Source organism: Crocodylus siamensis, chromosome 2, assembly GCF_052110815.1.
Source record: "Crocodylus siamensis isolate JL-2025a chromosome 2, ASM5211081v1, whole genome shotgun sequence".
Lineage (NCBI taxonomy): Eukaryota > Metazoa > Chordata > Crocodylia > Crocodylidae > Crocodylus > Crocodylus siamensis.
In genome coordinates, this window is record NC_143396.1 from 168423962 (window position 1) to 168441964 (window position 18003).

At 44.3% G+C, this 18003-nt stretch overlaps 1 protein-coding gene across 1 annotated transcript; it reads left to right on the forward strand.

The window, feature by feature from the left end:
* The first annotated feature begins 15752 nt into the window (after nt 1–15752).
* Nucleotides 15753–16664, forward strand: LOC149871200 (olfactory receptor 4S2-like). The gene has a single exon (XM_090034875.1). The coding sequence runs from the start codon at nt 15753–15755 to the stop codon at nt 16662–16664; it is 912 nt and encodes a 303-aa protein (XP_089891001.1).
* The last annotated feature ends 1339 nt before the right edge of the window (nt 16665–18003 follow it).

Genomic DNA, 18003 nt, shown 5'->3' on the forward strand with positions numbered 1-18003 from the left:
CCCTCTCAGTGAAACAGGCCTAGAACCCTTGACTCCCAGCTTCCCAGAAGAGGGGCACAGAAAACACTTTCCTAATCCTATGTCTATGTCTGGAATTTACACATCTTAGCTGGCTCCATTTCTGAGCATCTATGCCTGTTGCATTCCCACAAGGGGCACACAGATGGGTGTTGGCTACTCCTGAACATGCCCGGTCTCTGTGACTTTGTGATGCCACATTGTCACCCAAAATTGTGGTCTTTCTCCTTAGGATTAGACTGCTACCCAGTGTATGAGTGGCATTTTGACATATAGATGACCAAAAATGTCATAGAATCATAGAAAATTAGATTTGGAAGGGACCTCAGGAGGTCATCTAGTCCAACCCCTGCTCAAAGCAGGACCATCCCCAACTAGATCATTCTAACCAGGGCTTACAAAACCTACAAGGAAGGAGATTCTACCACCTCCCTAAGTAACCCATTTCAGTGTTTCACCACCCTCTTAATCAGAAAGTTTTTACTAATATCCAAACTAACCTTCCCTAGCTGCAGCTTGAAACCATTAGGCATGTGTAGATGAAACGAGGGGGATGTGTGCACAACATTTTAAAGCAGGTTAAATGCTTTTGCTCCACTTTAATGCACATGTTGGTGGCATATTGCATTTTAATTCCAGCCGCTGCATATTCAGCAGTGTAATGCACCTGAAATGACTTTGGGGTGCAGCAAACACCTGCGCTCTGGTGTAGTGCCCGAAGACTGGAAGAAGGCCATTGTGGTGCCGATCTTCAAGAAAGGGAGGAGAGTGGATCCGGCTAACTACAGGCCCATTAGCCTGACTTCTATCCTGGGGAAGATCTTAGAAAAGTTTATTAAGGAGGCCATCCTTGAGGGACTGGCCCAGGCTAACATTCTAAGGGACAACCAGCACGGGTTTGTTGCGGGTAGGTCTTGTTTGACCAATCTCATTTCCTTCTATGACCAGGTGACCTATCACCTGGACAAGGGAGAAGAGATTGATGTCATATATCTTGACTTCAAAAAAGCTTTTGATCTGGTATCCCATGATCACCTCTTGGCCAAACTGCCCAGTTGTGGCCTTGGCTCCACCACGATCCGCTGGCTGGGAAATTGGCTTCGTGGTCGGACCCAGAGGGTTGTGATTGATGGCAGTCACTCATCATGGTGCCCTGTGACCAATGGGGTCCCTCAAGGCTCTGTCCTGGGACCCATACTGTTCAACATCTTCATTAACGATGTGGACATTGGAGTCAGGAGTGGACTGGATAAGTTCGCCGATGACACCAAACTTTGGGGCAAAGCATCCACGCCAGAAGATAGGTGAGTGATCCAGGCTGACCTGGACAAGCTCAGCAAATGGGCAGATGAGAACCTCATGGTGTTTAACACTGATAAATGCAAGGTTCTTCACCTTGGGAGGAAAAACCTGCAGCACCCTTATAGGCTCGGCAGTGCTACGTTGGTTAGCACTACAGAAGAAAGAGACTTGGGGATCATCATTGACCACAAGATGAAGGTGAGCCTGCAATGCGATGCTGCAGCTAGTAAAGCGACCAAAATGCTGGCGTGCATCCATAGATGCTTCTCGAGCAAATCCCGGGACGTCATTCTCCCCTTGTACTCGGCCTTGGTGAGGCCGCAGCTGGAGTGCTGCGTCCAGTTTTGGGCTCCACAATTCAAAAAGGATGTGGAGAAGCTTGAGAGAGTCCAGAGGAGAGCCACGCGCATGATCAGAGGTCAGGAAAACAGATCTTACGATGACAGGCTGAGAGCTATGGGACTCTTTAGCCTGGAAAAGCGCAGGCTCAGGGGTGATCTGACGACCACCTATAAGTTTATCGGGGTGACCACCAGGATCTGGGGGAACGTCTGTTCACCAGAGCGCCCCAAGGGATGACTAGGTCGAACGTTCACAAACTCCTGCAAGACCGTTTCAGGTGGACATAAGGAAGAATTTCTTTACTGTCCGAGCCCCCAAGGTCTGGAACAGTCTGCCAGCGGAGGTGGTTCAAGCACCTACATTGAACACCTTCAAGAGTAAATTGGATGCTTATCTTGCTGGGATCCTATGACCCCAGCTGACTTCCTGCCCTTTGGGCAGGGGGCTGGACTCGATGATCTCCCGAGGTCCCTTCCAGCCCTAATGTCTATGAAACCTATGAAATCTATGAAACTAAAACACTTCTGATGAGTTTTAATTTGTTGCCCTACAGCTGAGGAGACAGCACTGGGTTCTGCGCAGCTCAGGGGCTGTGCAAGCAACCCATGCAGGCAACTTGGCAGCAGTCCCGGAAGTCAGGCTCCACCAGAGAATGAAAAACAAAAGTGACAAGCCTGATCTTTATTTATTTATTTATTCCCTGCCTGCTTGAGCTGTGCAGGGACCCTGTTCTTCCCTCCATAGCTGCAGTGTCCCTTGGGACCACCCGAGCCAGATGCCTGAAGGCCGGTCCCACCAGGGCAGGGGCTGCCACTGCCATGGAGGGAAGCACCCTTACCCATGAAGCCCAGGGACTGATCCACCTGCCGGCAGCTTGCCCTCCCCTCCCCGCCACCAAAGAGGCAGATAAGACACTGGTGTACACAATACAACATGGGGATTTACTTCATCCTAAATTGAAGCAGTGTTTTTAAAAACCTGCAGCTTCAATTTAGGACCCCATTTCATCGACACACACCTATTGATCCTTGTTCTATCATCTGCCGTCACTGAGAATAATCTTGTAATATCCTCTTTGTAATCACCCTTCAAGTACTTAAAAGTTGCTATCAAATATCCCATCACTTTCTCTTCTGCAGACTAAATAAGCCCAGTTCAACCACTCTCTCCTCAAAAGTCATGTGCCCCAGGCCCCAAACCATTTTGTTGCCATCTGCTGGATTCTCTCTAACCTGTTCACATCCTTTCTGTACTAGGGAGCCCCAAACTGGAGACAGTAATCCATGTGTGGCCTCACCAGTGCAAAATAGAGGAGAATAAAGTTTCCTCAATCTGCTGGCAGCACTCTACTAATGCACCCCAGTATGTTGTTAGCCTTCTTGGCATAAAACGTTCATTGTCAACTCATATCCAGCTTATTGTCCACTGTAGAGGTAATGCCTAGCCAGATGGTCCCTGGCCTGTATGTGTGTATGGGATACTTCTGTCCTAAGTGCAGGACTTAGCACTTGTCCTTGTTGAAGCTCATATGATTTCTTTTGACCTAATCCTCCAATTTGTCTAGGTCACTTTGAATCCTATCCATACCCTCCAACATATCTACTGTTCTAATGAGATGGGTGTCATCCACAGACTTGGGGAGCATGCATTCCATACCATCTTCCAGGTCTTTAATGAAGATATTGAACAATACCAGCCCCAGGATCAACTTCTGCTGCACTCCACTAATTAATGGCTTCCAACTTGACATTGAGCCATTGATAACTACCAATTGAGCCTGATGATCCAGTTTTATACCCTCCTGACAGTCCCTTCTTCCAACCCATGCTTCCTTAATTTGCTTGCAAGAACGCTGTGGGAAGCCATATCAAAAGCCTTGCTAAAATCAAATTATATCATGTCCTCTGCTTTCCGCACATCTACTGATCCAGTCATGTCATCATAGAAGGCAATCATGTTGGTCAGGCATGACTTGGCCTTGATGAATCCATTGGGACTGTTCCTGATCACTTTCTTCTCCTCCAAATGCTTACTAATAGATTCTTTGAGGACCCACTCCATGATTTTTCCAGGAGCAGAGGTGAGCCTCTAGTTTCATGGATCCTCCTTTTCCCCTTTGTTAGTTATGGGCACTATATTTGCCTTTTTCTAATCATCCAAGATCTCCCCTAATTGCTATGAGCTTTCAGAGATAATTGCCAGCATCTCTTCAATCATATCAGTCAACTCCCTCAGCACCTTTGGTGCATTGCAGCTGACCCCATGGACATATCCAGCATTTCTAAATAGTCCCTAACCTATTCTTTAACCACTGAGAGTTGATCACCTTTTCCCCAAACTGGGCTGCCTGGGGCAGTGATTTGGGAACTGACCTTGCTGACCTTGCCTGTGAAATTACGTTTGGGCATGTCTACATGTGCAATTACAGTGCTTGAATAAATTGCGCAGTTTACTGCTCTGGAATTAATTGTTGCCAGGTGTGCTCTTTGAGTGTTCACCTGGGAGCAATTAACTCCAGAGCAATAAGCTCTGCAGTTTATTCATGCACAGTACAACGAACTCAGGTGGAGCAGTCCCACTGGCAGAAGGCCCAGGGGTCAGCCTGCCAGCCAGGGATGTAGCCCCTGGTTCAAGGTGAAGTGAAGGAGCTGCCTGGGGCAAAAGGGAGTTTCAGCATGGGGCTAGTTGGCACCCTCCCCCCCTGCCCCCCCCCCCACATTGGAACACAGTTATGCCCCAACCAGCCAGCATCTACATGTGTGCTGCTTTGGAGATTTTTACTCTGCAGCAGGATGGTACTTGTATTTACCATCTGTCATTCCATTTTTGTGAATGCTTAGTAATATGCACTTTGTGGGGTTCTTTTAAAGGTGTATTTTCTTGTGACTAAAAGGGTGTGTCTGCACATTCATTAACATGCAATTAAGCCTAATAAACTTTAAGGGCAAAGCCCCTTAAGGCTCATTATTCAGGTTTTTACACATGGACACTTTAACGGGCCTTAACACAACTTGCTAGGTGAATGGCTTTGCAGGCTTCCTGGTCAGCACCCTGCACCACCTGTCTCTAAGCTGCTCCGCAACAGATAAGACTGGGTGGGATTAGAGATGTTTCTGCTGTGAGTGTCTGCCTTGGGGTGGGGTTCCTGTCCAAGCAATTCAGAACTGCAGGCAGCAGGATGCCTTACTGCCCACCCAATATTCAGGTGCCCTTAAAAGCCAGAGGTGCAGCTCCCCAACAGAGAGCAGGCAGGGTGGCTCTGCATTTACCCCAGTGCCAAGAATGGCATTGCCTATTCCAGCCAAAGTGGTTCCAGCCTGGTGGGACTTTCCCCCATCTGTGCTGCACCCAGTGTGCCCAGGCTGAGTCCCAAGCTGATGCTGCCTGCTTCCCTGCCAGATACTGCCTGCGAGAGAAGCAGTGTCAGCTCCTCTGGGGTCATCCCAGGCATGTTAGGTCCAAAAAGAGCTGGGGAAAGTCACACAATGTGCTGGAATCATGCCAGAAAAAGCCCCAATGCAGTGGTTCCCAAACTTTTTAATACTGCGGAGCAGGACAGGGCATAGGCACGTGGAGCCAGCTGCCTCCCCCACAGGGCTGCCCCACCACCCAGCTTTAACCCTGCATATGACTGCCAGTGCCAGAGGCTGCTAGCCCAGGCAGACAGACGGGGTCCAAGTGTGGGGCTTGTGCCATGACCTAGCAGCCAACCTTTTGTGGCCTGGTACCGGGCCATGGCGTGGTTGTTGGGAACCTCTTCCCTAATAGTCTGGAGCCATGCTGGCTGGATCAGGCAGTGCCACACCAGACACTGGGGTAGAGCAGATCCAGCCTGCCTGATCTCTCAGGGGCAGCCACAGCACTGGTTTCTAAGGGTGCCTTTTCCCAGCAAGCAGCAAGACATCCTGCCACCTGCAGTACTGCATTGCCTGGCCAGTAACCCCATCTCAAGACAGAGGCATGTTCTTTTTTTTCCGCTTCCATTCTTCCTGGAGGTACTCAACAGCAGCACATAGCTGCAAGGGCTTGGCTGCAAACAGAGCAGCCAACAGAGTGTTAGGCACCATAGCTACTCAAGCATAAATTTGATACCTGTTTTAGGCAGTTATCAAATTTAAACTTGGATTACCCTAAATTACCAGATTTAATGCGCATTAAGAATGGGCATGTGTAGATCTGTCCTGATGCAACCTAATTATGGATACTAATGCAAGATTAATTTCCTTATGTCTCCTTAAGGGCATATGTATAGATTCACACAGAGTGTGTGAATTTTTGTAAGCCTTGTAAGTAGTGAAACATGTATTTAGCCTTAATGAAAATGATTACATTTACAAAGGAAAGAGAAGTAAAGTGCATTCTGTTTTAAGTGCAAATGAAGATTTTCAAACCATCCAGGTTTTCATTTATGCTCACTGCAAGTCATGTAATGTCAGCAGTACACATTTTGGATAAGCTGCCACAAATGGAAATGTACCATGGGGCTCAGTTGGAACAAAATATCTAATCCGAGCCTTAGAGCTAGGACATCTTGAATGCAGTTTGACCTGTAATGCATTGGTTCTCTGTAATTTGAAACAGTAAAGAGCAGTTCCTAACAGCTTCAGAAACCCAGGTGTTCTGGAGTTTTAAATTTGAAGCTGCATGCACTTTGAAAAAAATATGAAACTCATGATACACAAAACCAAGGGAATCCCGTATCCTTTAATGGGACCAACCACTTCAATTGCAGGTTCCAGAATTCCCCATCATGAGAACTACCTATAAGAATCTAAAGCCCATTTAAAATGGAATCTTCTAGAAAGATATCTTTCAGAATATATTCTCATAAGAATAATAAATAATTATTTAATAATGAATACAGTCCACAACCACATCTCTCTTATAGACATACCCATATACAAATAGATATGTATGTGTGTGTGTGCGCGCACATGCATGCATGTATGTGTCTATGTCATATCTAATAAAATGAAGGGCTTAATCTGCCTGTCTGTCTGTCTGTGGGTCAGTCTGTCTGTAATGCTCTTGGGCAACTGTACGTGTGTCGCTGAGAGGGCAGGTGGTGGATGGCTGTGTGGGTTCTACCTCCTCAGGCAGGGAAGGAGCTACCACTGCCTCAGGCAGGGGGTAAGTCATGCTCCTCTGGGGCAGGAGGAAGAGGTGGAGGTGGAGGTGGAAGCAAAGGGGAGGAAGCCGTCACTGCCTCAGGCAGGGAGGTAGGAGAGGCCCTAGTTCTCTGAAGGAGGAGGTAGAAGCAGAGGCATAGGCAGAGGCAGATGTGGGTGGGGAGAAGGAGCCACCATCACTGCTGCTGCCTCAAGAAGGGAGGTGGGGGAGCCCCGCTGCCTTGGGGGAGGAGATGAAGGCACTGGAGGGAAGGGTGGAGGGAGCAGCTGCCGCCACCACCACTACTGAGAGTGCCACCTCAGGCAAAGAGGTGGGGGAGGCCCTGGTGGTCTGGGGGAGGAGGAAGAGGCAGTGGCATGCATGGGGGAAGGAGCAGCAGCCACCACCACAGCTCAGGCAGGGAGGTGAGGAAGGCCCCAGTGTTCCAGAGGAGTAGATGGAGGTGAAGATGGGTGGGGCAGAGGGAGCTGCCACCACTACCATTACCTCAGGTGCTCTGGGAGAGGAGACAGAGGTGGAAGTGGGTGTGGCAGGAGGGAGCAGTCACTGAATCTGCAGCCACCTCAGATGCAGAGGCAGGGGAGGCCCTGGTGCTCCATGGCAGGGGGAGAAGGTGGAGGTTGGTGGCCTCAGGCAGGGAAATGGATGTTGAAGTGGAGGTGGAGGTGGAGGTGGAGGTGGGCTGGGGGAAGGGAGCCACCATTGCCACCTCAGGCAGGGAGGCAGGGGAGGCCTCGCTGCTTTAGGGAAGGACGCAAAGGCAGAGGTGGGCAGAGGGAGGGAGCAGCTGCCACTGCCACCAGTGCCTCATGCAGGGAGGCAGGAATGTCCTGCTGCTCTTGGGGAGGAGGCAGAGGAAGAGGCAGAGGCAGAGGTGGAGGAAGAGGGAAGGGAGACACTGCCACCCCCACCACTTCAGGCAGGAAGGCGGGGGAGGCCCCGCTGCTCTATGGGGGAGGCGATGGCATAGGCAGGTGGGGGGAGGGAGACGCCTCAGGCAGGGAAGCTCCCAGTGCTCAAGGAGGTAGATGCGGGCAGGGGAAGGAGCTACCGCCAGCACCTCAACCTCAGGCATGGAGGCTTGGGCGGCACCAGTGCTCTGGGGGAGGGGGAGGATGTGAAGGTGGGTGGGGGAGAGGTAGTCGCTATACCGCACCCCCACCCAATAACAGCTGGCAGGGACGGGGAGGCAGCAGGGAGGGAGGGAGGGGAGTAGGGAGGTGGGGGGGTGGGAGCAGCCATGCTGGTTGCTGCAAGAGGAATGCCCCACAATAATGATAAATGGGTCACGGCTCCAGTGGTGGGGGCATGCAACCACAAACCCGACATGTCAAAATAGACACGTTTAAAAATTTTAATCCTCTTTAAATTAGTGAGGATTAAATGTCATGGTGTGTACAAGCACCCTATATGTTTACAATGGAAAAGAATGAAACATAGGGCTAGAGACTCAGGTGGCACAAACTAGCATAGCAATATTGATTTCAGTGGAGTTACACCAATTTATGCCAAAGAGCAATCTGTCACAACTGGTTTCTTTCAGATGGAATTATATCTTTCTGAAATTCACCGAATGATACAAGCTTCCCCAATTACTATTGTCTCTTCCTGCTGATGGTTTTACTACAATTGTGTCTATGATACTGTAACAAGCCACGCTGTCTGCCTATCTGGTCAGGCCAGCCCCTGTCTCTCTCCAGCAGAGGATCTGTCACAAGGACATGCCTATGGTTAATAGCACTGTAGTGACCAAGTTTATTCTGGGATTCCCTAGCCATCCTGTGATCCAGGTTGTCCTCTTTCTGGTGTTTTCCACAATGTACAGTGTGGTTTTGTTGGGGAACAGTAGGCTGATGGTGCTGACCAGGTACAATTCCCACATCCAGACCCCTGTGTACTTTTTCCATAGTAACTTGTCATTTGTGGATCCCTGCTATTGCTCCATGATTGTCCCCAAGATGCTGGTCAACTTTTTGTCAACAAGCAAAACTATTTCTTATGTTGGTTGTGAGCTGCAGTTTTACTTCTTCTGCACCTTTGTATGTGGCTATTTGTAAGTCACTACATAGTTACCATGTCCCAGAAGGTGTGCCATATTGGTGTTGCTGTCCTATCTAGGTGGCACCCTAAGTGCACTGGTCCACACTTGTTTTGCATTCAGGCTCTCCTTATATGGCTCCATTGTAATAAATCACATTTTTTCTGTGATGTCCTGCTGCTCCTTGAGCTCTTGTGCTCTGACACAACTCTCAATGACTTTCTGCTATACACCTATGGCAGCTCTGAGGAAATACACTCCTTTATCAGTATCATCATCTCCTACATTTTCATAGTCATATCAGTTCTGAAGATACGCTTTATAGTAGCCAGATGTAAAACACTCTCCATGTGTGCTTCCCAACCCACATCCACCATAATTTATGAGATGACTTTGCTCTTTACATATTTCCAAACCAGCTCTCAGTATTCATTCAATTCAGATAAATATATCTCTGTTTTCTATACCATTGTGGTTCCTTTGCTAAACCCACTAAACTACAGCTCAAGGGACAAGAATGTGAAGGATGCCTCAAGGAAAGCAATAAACAGTAAAGTCCTTGTCCAGTGAATCTCTTGATTACCAAAGTTAAGACTCAACAGTGAGAAAGAGCAGGAGGAGGAGGTAGGCTAAATCATTGTGCCATATCCTGTAGAAACAGATGTGGATGCATAAGAGATTAAGGAAGCTTGAGATGTGCAAATGGAATCTGAAGTGATGTCCATTTATCTAAAGACATAGACTCTTTGATGTGGCAACGAATCCTCCCTATATTGTGGCAAAACAATAGGGCATATAAGATGTTCCACTGCTTTTAAGGCATTAGGCAGGGAAGCAGAAGACTTGGGCTCATCCCTTAGCTCTGCCACAGAGTTTGTGTTTGACTTCGTACAAATCAAAGGTTCATGAGGTTCAACAAAGACAAGTGCCAAGTTCTGCACTTAGGACAGAAGAATCCCATGCACTGCAACAGGTTTGGGACCAACTGGCTAAGCAGCAGCTCTGCAGAAAAGGAGCTGGGGGTTATGGTGGACAGTAAGCTGGATGTAAGTCAACAGCATGGCCATGTTGTGGAAAGGCTTACAGAATACTCGGCTGTATTAGTAGGAGTGTTGCCAACAGGCTGAGGAAAATAATTATTTGCCTCTCTTCTGCATTTGTGTGTACTGTGTTCAGTTTTGGGCTTCCCACTACAGAAAGGATGTGAATGAATTGGAGAGAGTCTAGCAGAGGGCAAAAAACTGGTTCAGGGACTTGTGGGAGAGGCTGAGAGAAAAGGGCATATTTAGTCTGGAGAAAAGAAGACTGAGGGGAGCTTTCATAGCAGTCTTCAGCTACCTGAAGGGTGGTTCCAGAAAGCATGAAGTTAGATTGTTCTCAGTGGTGGCAGATGATAGAACAAGGAGCAATGGTCTCAAGTTACAGCAAGGGAAGTTTAGATAAGATATTAGGAAAATCTTTCTCATTAGGAGAATGGTGACATACAGGGATGGATTACCTAGAAGAATGGTGGAATCTCCATCCTTGGAGGTTTTTAGGGTCTGGCTCAACAAAGCCCTGACTGGAATGATTTAATGGGGGATCTTCCCGCTTTGAATAGGGGGTTGGGCTAGATGACCTCCTTGAAGTCCCTTACAATCCTATTTTCCTATGATCCTGTAAGTCACTTAAAACAGTTTGTACTTTGATGATGTTACTCACAGTGATTATCCAATGACAGATGCTCCCCTTCACATCACTGCTAGCATTTTATCTGTTATGTAGGCTTAAAATGCTGTGTTAATCTCTCTCTGAATTGCTAAGCTTTGTATATTTCATGAAATAGCAAGGTTTTTGGAGGGACGAGGTATCTCAACTACAGAGGCTGGGATGTGATGCTATTTACCACTACTTCCAGTCTGGCTCTAGTTAATACAGGGGAACTGCAAAGTAGGGCATGCATTGGGAAATAAAATGTTCTCATCTGCTTCAAAAATAGGTTTCTGTTGTGTCTAGCTTTAGGTCAAGGATATTTTCCATGATTCTTAAAATACAATGTTGTTAAATGGACGGAACTAATTTTATTCTATTTTAAAATATTGTGATTCACCTGTGATAGTTTCTGAGAGGCTTAACACAAAAATGAAGTAGTTTGCTAATTAATAATTTGTGGTGCAACGTTACATTGAGATCAATGTCAATAAATTAATAAAAGTCAATGGCAAAATGGAATTGGCATTCATCTAGTAGATAAAGAACTTTCCCTGTCATTAGAATAATTATCAAGTCACTCAGTAAAATTTCAGAGGAAAATAATCTACATATTAAGTGCTGTAAAAGGACATTACAGATGTGACTGTGTATTTATTACATGCTTTTATGCCCTGACAAACAAGTTTGCTGAAGCTCTAGACCCAAATGTGGTCACTAAAAATGTGATAAAAATACCTGAGTGTTTTTAGTTACTAATGGATTATATGATTTCCTGAGAATGCAATACAAAAGGAAAGTTAGAACAAAAAAAAATCTCCTCGTCATGATTCACTTTCATTCTCTACAACAGATAGCATAAGACAAACACTTCAGAACTCTTGGATTATGAGAGAGTGGCCTGATTCTTATGGTTCCATGTACAAACAAAACTGAACATGCTGAAGCCACTCTGGATGATCAGTATCGACATTTCTAACAATCTGACCACTTTCATATACATGCTAATATAAGGATTTAGGTGTATAATAGCAGATTATGGCTCAGTCACCTGGTATAAACTGACATTGCTCGCAGTCTTGCATCACTCAGTTCTGAAGATCTGATTCAATGTTCTTCAGGCTTAAAACCTCTTCTGTCAACTTGTGTATGAGGAGCTGCTACTTCCATTGTATTGGAAGAGCAGAACGGCATTCTGCTGACTGGGGACACCCTTTGTGCAGTGGCAGTCAGCAAATCTTTCAGTAATGTGAGCAGGGAAATAGGTAGCAATAAGATCATTGATCATCACTTACGCAATGGCCAAAGACCCTTTTCTATGCTTCTTTAGAGAAATGAAAAGGATAGTTTGAAGCTAAAAGAAACAGTTACCAAACAGTCCTATCATTGCTACAGACTCTTTACTCCTCCCATGCAGTCCCCCACTGAGTATCCTGGAGGCTCACACTGGTAACTGGAAAAAAAAATTGCCTCTATTATTAACAAGCTTAGCTCATATAGAATTAAGTATTGTTCCAAGTGCATTTGACAGAAAGCTGGAGCCTCTTGAAGGCATTTGGAGATCATTTCTAAGAGAGCGAAAATATCAGAACATCTCTATGGTGCTCCTGCTGTCCTAGCAAATTGTCTTAGGATGTGGGGCAAACAGAAGTGGGGCATGGCTGTGGTATGACCCAGCCCCAGATGCTGTCCAAGGTAAGCGGGGACTGGGGGTGGGGAACTGTGTGGCTTTGGGGGGGCTTGTGGGTTTGAGGTGTCTACGTGGGTGTGTGGGGGGAATTTGGGGTGTGGCAGAGGGTGTGGGGGATGTGGAGTGTGTTGGTTGGTGTGAATTTTGTTGGGGGATGGAGGGAGAATCACCACATACCCACTCTCCCCACCCCTTGTGACACACAGCCCCAGTGCTGAAGTCCAGCCAGCAAGCCAGGGCACATTGGCCAGAGACATCAGGGTCTCCTGCAAGAATACCATGGGATTCCTGCTCTAACAAAGGGAGGAGGACACATCCCTCTTGAAGTGCGGCACCCAGAACTGGACACAGTACTCCAACTGCAGCCTGACCAGTGTTGCATAGAGGGGGAGGATCACTTCCTTGGACCTGCTTGAGATGCATCTGTGGATACATGACAAAGTATGGTTGGCCTTCCTGACCGTGTCCCCTGTGTGATGTGGAGGAACATAAAATGGCTAGAAAGATGACCATGAAGGAATAGAAAGCCCCCATATTCTCTTTAGGTCAGGGAGGCTCTGAAATGCTGAAAAAGCAATACCCCACTACCTTTAAAAAATTTGGCTTCACTGTTAATGAAGTTCAAGAATTCACCTCACTCTAAAGCGCCATTAGTTAATTCTGTCTGCACTAGTGGCTTCTAATGAAGAAGACTTCAAATACCGCTGGGAACTCATTACAAGGGCAGCACTGCAGTACTTAGCAATCAGACACTGCTACTATGCAATGTGCTTTAAATATTTCTGCAGTAACTTCAGAGTGAGCAGAGATACAGATTGTTGGGCAGGGGTTGTTTTTTCCCCCCTGAAGATCCCATTGGAATTTAGATTGTGCAGAGTGAAGGGTAGAATTGAAATTTTTGATCAGTTAGTGGTCATAAAGGCAGGGCAGGAAGAGATGTGAATGGGAAGGAATCCTTCTGCTTAGAGAACCAAATAATCTTCCTTGTGCTCTGTATAATATTCTATATATTTGTTGTGTCTCAGTCTTCATAAGAGTGCACACAACCGCTGAGAACAGGACAATGCTTTAATGTCATCTCTCGTGCTGGGAAAAGGTGGAGAGAGAAACACCATTAGAGATGGTTATCCAGAAAACGATCAGGGTCTGCTAATAAAAAAAACTGTAAGTTCACATGTATGGGTTAGTGATTTACATTGAAATTATAATAATAAATAATTTCCTTTATTTTAAATGTATGAAATTAATAGATATACTAAAAGATCAGTATAGTTCAATTCAGTCCATCAAACTCAGGTTGCCTCAGCTGAATTTCCTTCTTTGAGAATTTGTATGTGGTTTTTTTTCTCTTTTTGAGGGGAGGGGAAGTTAAACATCACTTTTTCTAATGCAAAAGCAAGGTTTGTCTGGCAATATCTTTTATAGCATCAATTACATAATTAGGAAAGTTGTTACATAAGCTTTTGGATAAAAAATGCTTGTTCCTTAGACCTGAAAAAGAAGCAGATACAGCCTAAAATAAATGCTGGAAAAAGTGACTTTTAATCCAACTTCTAACATTGATTACAGCTTTTTTTTTAGATGCGTAGCCATAGATTATAGTATATATCAAGTAAATTGGGGATGGGGGGAGAAAAGCCCACTTAGGGCCAAGCACATTTAAATTAGTTCACTTGTATCAAATATTAGCACAACTGCACTGAGGTACATCAGTTGGTCAAGCCCCCATATCCATATGAAATATCATATAATGATTAATTCTGTGATTGTATACATTTATTCTCCAGAGATGCAAAGAAACAAACTAAAAAACAACATACAAAATGGTCAGTGAACACTGAATAAACAAAGATTTCTTCATGATCATTGCTGGTACATTCTGAGATTCAGTGTACAGAATGAAAGATGCTTAGTGAACATGTAGGTAGAGTAGTAAAGGAGACTGTTGGCTAGAGAACCTGTTTCTGAAGGTGGAATTTCTATAGTAGATGAGACTGGAGGTTAATAGAAAAGACAGGGTGGTCTTACGATTACCTCAATGAATTATAAATCAGGATGCCTGGAGACTATCACGAAGATGGGTGTTATCTTCAGTGCATCTCAGTTCTCCATCTGTGGAATAGGGTTATTATTATATAAGTCACAGCTGGGAACTGGTAACAACAGCAGCAAGGGTCTTTTGCTTATGACTTGAGAGGCATAAATGAAACCTTATTCCAGACTTGTGCTAAAAACTGTCATGACTCAATGAAGGTGCAAGTGGGTACCTGATCTTTCCATCCAAACAATCAAAGGGGGCCTGGGGACCATCCTAGTCACATAAATCCTTCAGAATCATGGCAGTAGAAACTGTCTTAACCACAGGCTTGATCATGCCTTAGGCATGCCTTTGACTTCTCTCATATAATAAATATTACATTAAGATACCTCGAGGGGAAAAGGAAATAAAGAATAGTTTCCTCATTTACTAAGTTATGCCAATCCTTTGCACAAAAACAAATGAAAAATATAGTGCAAGGGTTGATGGGTTAACATCAGTTCTCGTACGATATTTTGCAGTCTGTTCCTAGGTTTCTGCCCCGTTACCTAGATACCTTCCAATTCAGTAGTTGATCAGACACCTGATTATATTGTACTATTTAATCTGATTATGCCTAAATTGAAGACTGTAGCTCAGCAGAAAGGAGGTTCTGAGCATTATTCAGCAAGCAGTGTTGTAATGAATATTGACTGAATGGTTCAGTCAACAATATGGAATGTGGTGAAGTTTACTTTGTTGTATGCTCTACCTGGATAATGATTCCAGATATTAACTTCAAGAGAAATTAGTAATGACTGATTCTATCTAAGAAGAAAATACTGGTCCATGATTGTTGAGAAAAGTCAAGTGACTGTTTTTTATCAATTGCTTAGTCAGGAATGAACAGTAATCACAATGGTAACTACTAAGAACACCAAAGGATCTCCAATATCCAAGTATGAAGGGATTCTATAGCAGTAAACTAGGCTTGTGCTACAGGGGTATCCTAAATAGCACTTCTGAGTGACTCACTTAAAAAATATTAATGCAAAAATGGTTGTTGTGACAATAGCAGATGGATTCCTGATATTTGTGATGAAAATGATTAGGTACCAGTTAAATACTACATCCGTCAAAAAATTTTTATTTTAGACCGTTGTTTATCAACAATGATCTAAAATGGACATTTATCACTCCAAGAAATGATGAAGGTAATTGTAGAGTTATGTTTCAAATGATATGGATCAAAACTAAGGGTTTTTAGCAACACAGTAAAACAAAAACGTAGTGCCTCTAGTAATCATATATTTCTTCAGTGCATGCTGAGTATAAAAGAGTATTTTAACACTCCTTGAGTGAAATGTTGATTTGTTTTATTTGAACCTGAATCTACTTTTTTTGGTTTAAATTCTGCTATTTATTGTGACTGCAGCCAATGTGGAATTTTATTGACAATTTCCCTTAATTTTTTTGTCAGGCAGGTGGTTTGTTCTGCAGACAAATTAACTGCCTACTCTGAATACATGGAGAATAAAAACAATGTTACTGAATTCATCTTCTTGGGACTCTCTCAGGATGAACAGTTAGAAAAAGTGTGTGTTGTCTTGTTTTTATTCTTTTATATAAGTATCATCTTGGGAAACCTCCTCATTATTGTGACTGTAAAAATCAGTGATCAACTGAAGTCCCCGATGTATTTCTTCCTTAGGTACCTGTCCTTTGTAGATATCTGCTACTCCTCTGTGACAGCCCCAAAACTGATTGCTGACTTTCTGGCTGACAGGAAGTCCATCTCCTTTCAGGGCTGCATAGTACAGCTATTTCTGGTTCATCTCCTTGGAGGCACTGAGATCTTCATTCTCACAGTGATGGCCTATGATCGTTATATTGCAATCTGCAAACCTCTCCATTACGCAACCATCATGAACAAGCATAGGTGCAGCTGGATGATGGTGGCCTCATGGGTAGGAGGCTTTTTACATTCCATTATACAGACGCTCCTGATCACCCGGCTTAACTTCTGTGGACCCAATGTGATAGATCACTTTTTCTGTGATGTGCACCCTTTACTGAAACTGTCCTGCACTGATACCTATTTTGTTGGGATTATAGTCGTTGCTAATAGCGGGATGATTTCCCTGATCAGCTTTATTGTCTTGGTTGTGTCCTACATTGTTATCTTAGTCACCTTGAGGACCCACTCTTCTAAAGGACGTCTCAAAGCCCTTTCCACCTGTGCATCCCACATCACTGTAGTTACCATATACTTTGGGCCATGCATCTTCATCTACCTAAGACCATCCACCACCTTCTCAGAAGATAAGATGGTTGCTGTGTTCTACACCATTTTCAGCCCTATGCTGAACCCACTAATCTATACCCTGAGAAATGAAGAGGTAAAAAATGCTATGAGAAAACTCTGGAGTAAAAAGTGAGTTTGGAAAGGAAATGAAAAATGATGTGAAGGAATTGTGCTAGATATCCTTGAAGCTTGTGGAGCTAGTAAATGAAGATTTATTAGTGATAGGGGAAAAAAATTCTTTAACTTGTGTTGTCAGTTCTGCAGTGAAATTTTAAAGTTTTATCCTTTGAATTCATAGATACATACTGCCATCTCTCAGAAGCTTTTTCTGTGGTACTTAGAGTTTTCAGGATTATTGATAAAAAATTGTTGGTGTCTTTTAAATAGTTTTTCTTGTTGTATGAAATCTATAGAATATTACTGCATCTTTAATGATTCTCCACTTATATTTCCACAATTATATAAGTGTTAAATAAATCTTATGAAAACTTATCTCCTCTGGACCAAATAAGAGAGAATGGAATATTGTTACCAAAAGGAATTTGCATTCCTACTATATATGACAAAACTTCTTGCCATTACTTCACATATTTCTGTTTCAAGTTAATGTTTTTTTCCCCCTTACACCATCCTTGCCATGTTCATCTGTGTTGTTATTCCACAGTGAAATCACAACTATTGCCTTGGATAGAACTCTAATTTTATCACTTATGACACTAGGCTTACTTGACTTATGTATAAAATGGGAAATTTCCTCCAGTGGGAGAATTAAAGCAGCATTTCTAGAGCTGATAAGTAATTAACAGTTTTTGACTGGTCAATGCAGGTACTTGTTGTAAAATGGAATGGGAACAGGAAAAAAAATATTTTGCATAAATGATCACAGTACTCAGGTCTAGTTCTGGGTGCCATCATTGTAACAAAATCACATCTCACTGTGAAGGTCCTAAGAACTCGATGGTCAATGATTGGAACTACAGCATCTATGAGTAAGAATAAGTTACTGTTACCATAGTTCTCCTGATGATCTCGTTATCATTAGTTGTGCCTTCAGAAGTGCATCAAAGAATCATCGAATCATAGAAAGTTAGGGTTGGGAGCTCAGCAGGTCATCCAGTCCACCCCCCTGCTGAAAGCAGGACCATCCCCAGCTAGATCACCCCAGTCAAAGCTTTGTTTAGCTGGGTTTTGAACCAAGGATGTTCAAAACCTCTCTGGGTAACCTGTCTCAGTGTTTTACTACCCTCCTAGAGAGAAAATTCATCTTAATATCTAATCTAAACTTCCCTTGATGCAACTGCTCCTTGTTCTGTCACCTGCCACCACTGAGAACAGGCTAGCTTCAACTTCTTTCAACACCCCCTTCAGGTAGTTGAAGGTTGATTTTAACTCCCCCCCCACCCAACTTTTCTTCTCTAATCTAATAAGCCCAGTTCCCTCCATCTTTTGTCATAAGTCATGTCCTGCAGCCC

Bases quoted from the DNA above. Each gene is read 5' to 3' on its own strand.
- LOC149871200 (XM_090034875.1), top strand. From the start codon at position 15,753: ATGGAGAATAAAAACAATGTTACTGAATTCATCTTCTTGGGACTCTCT.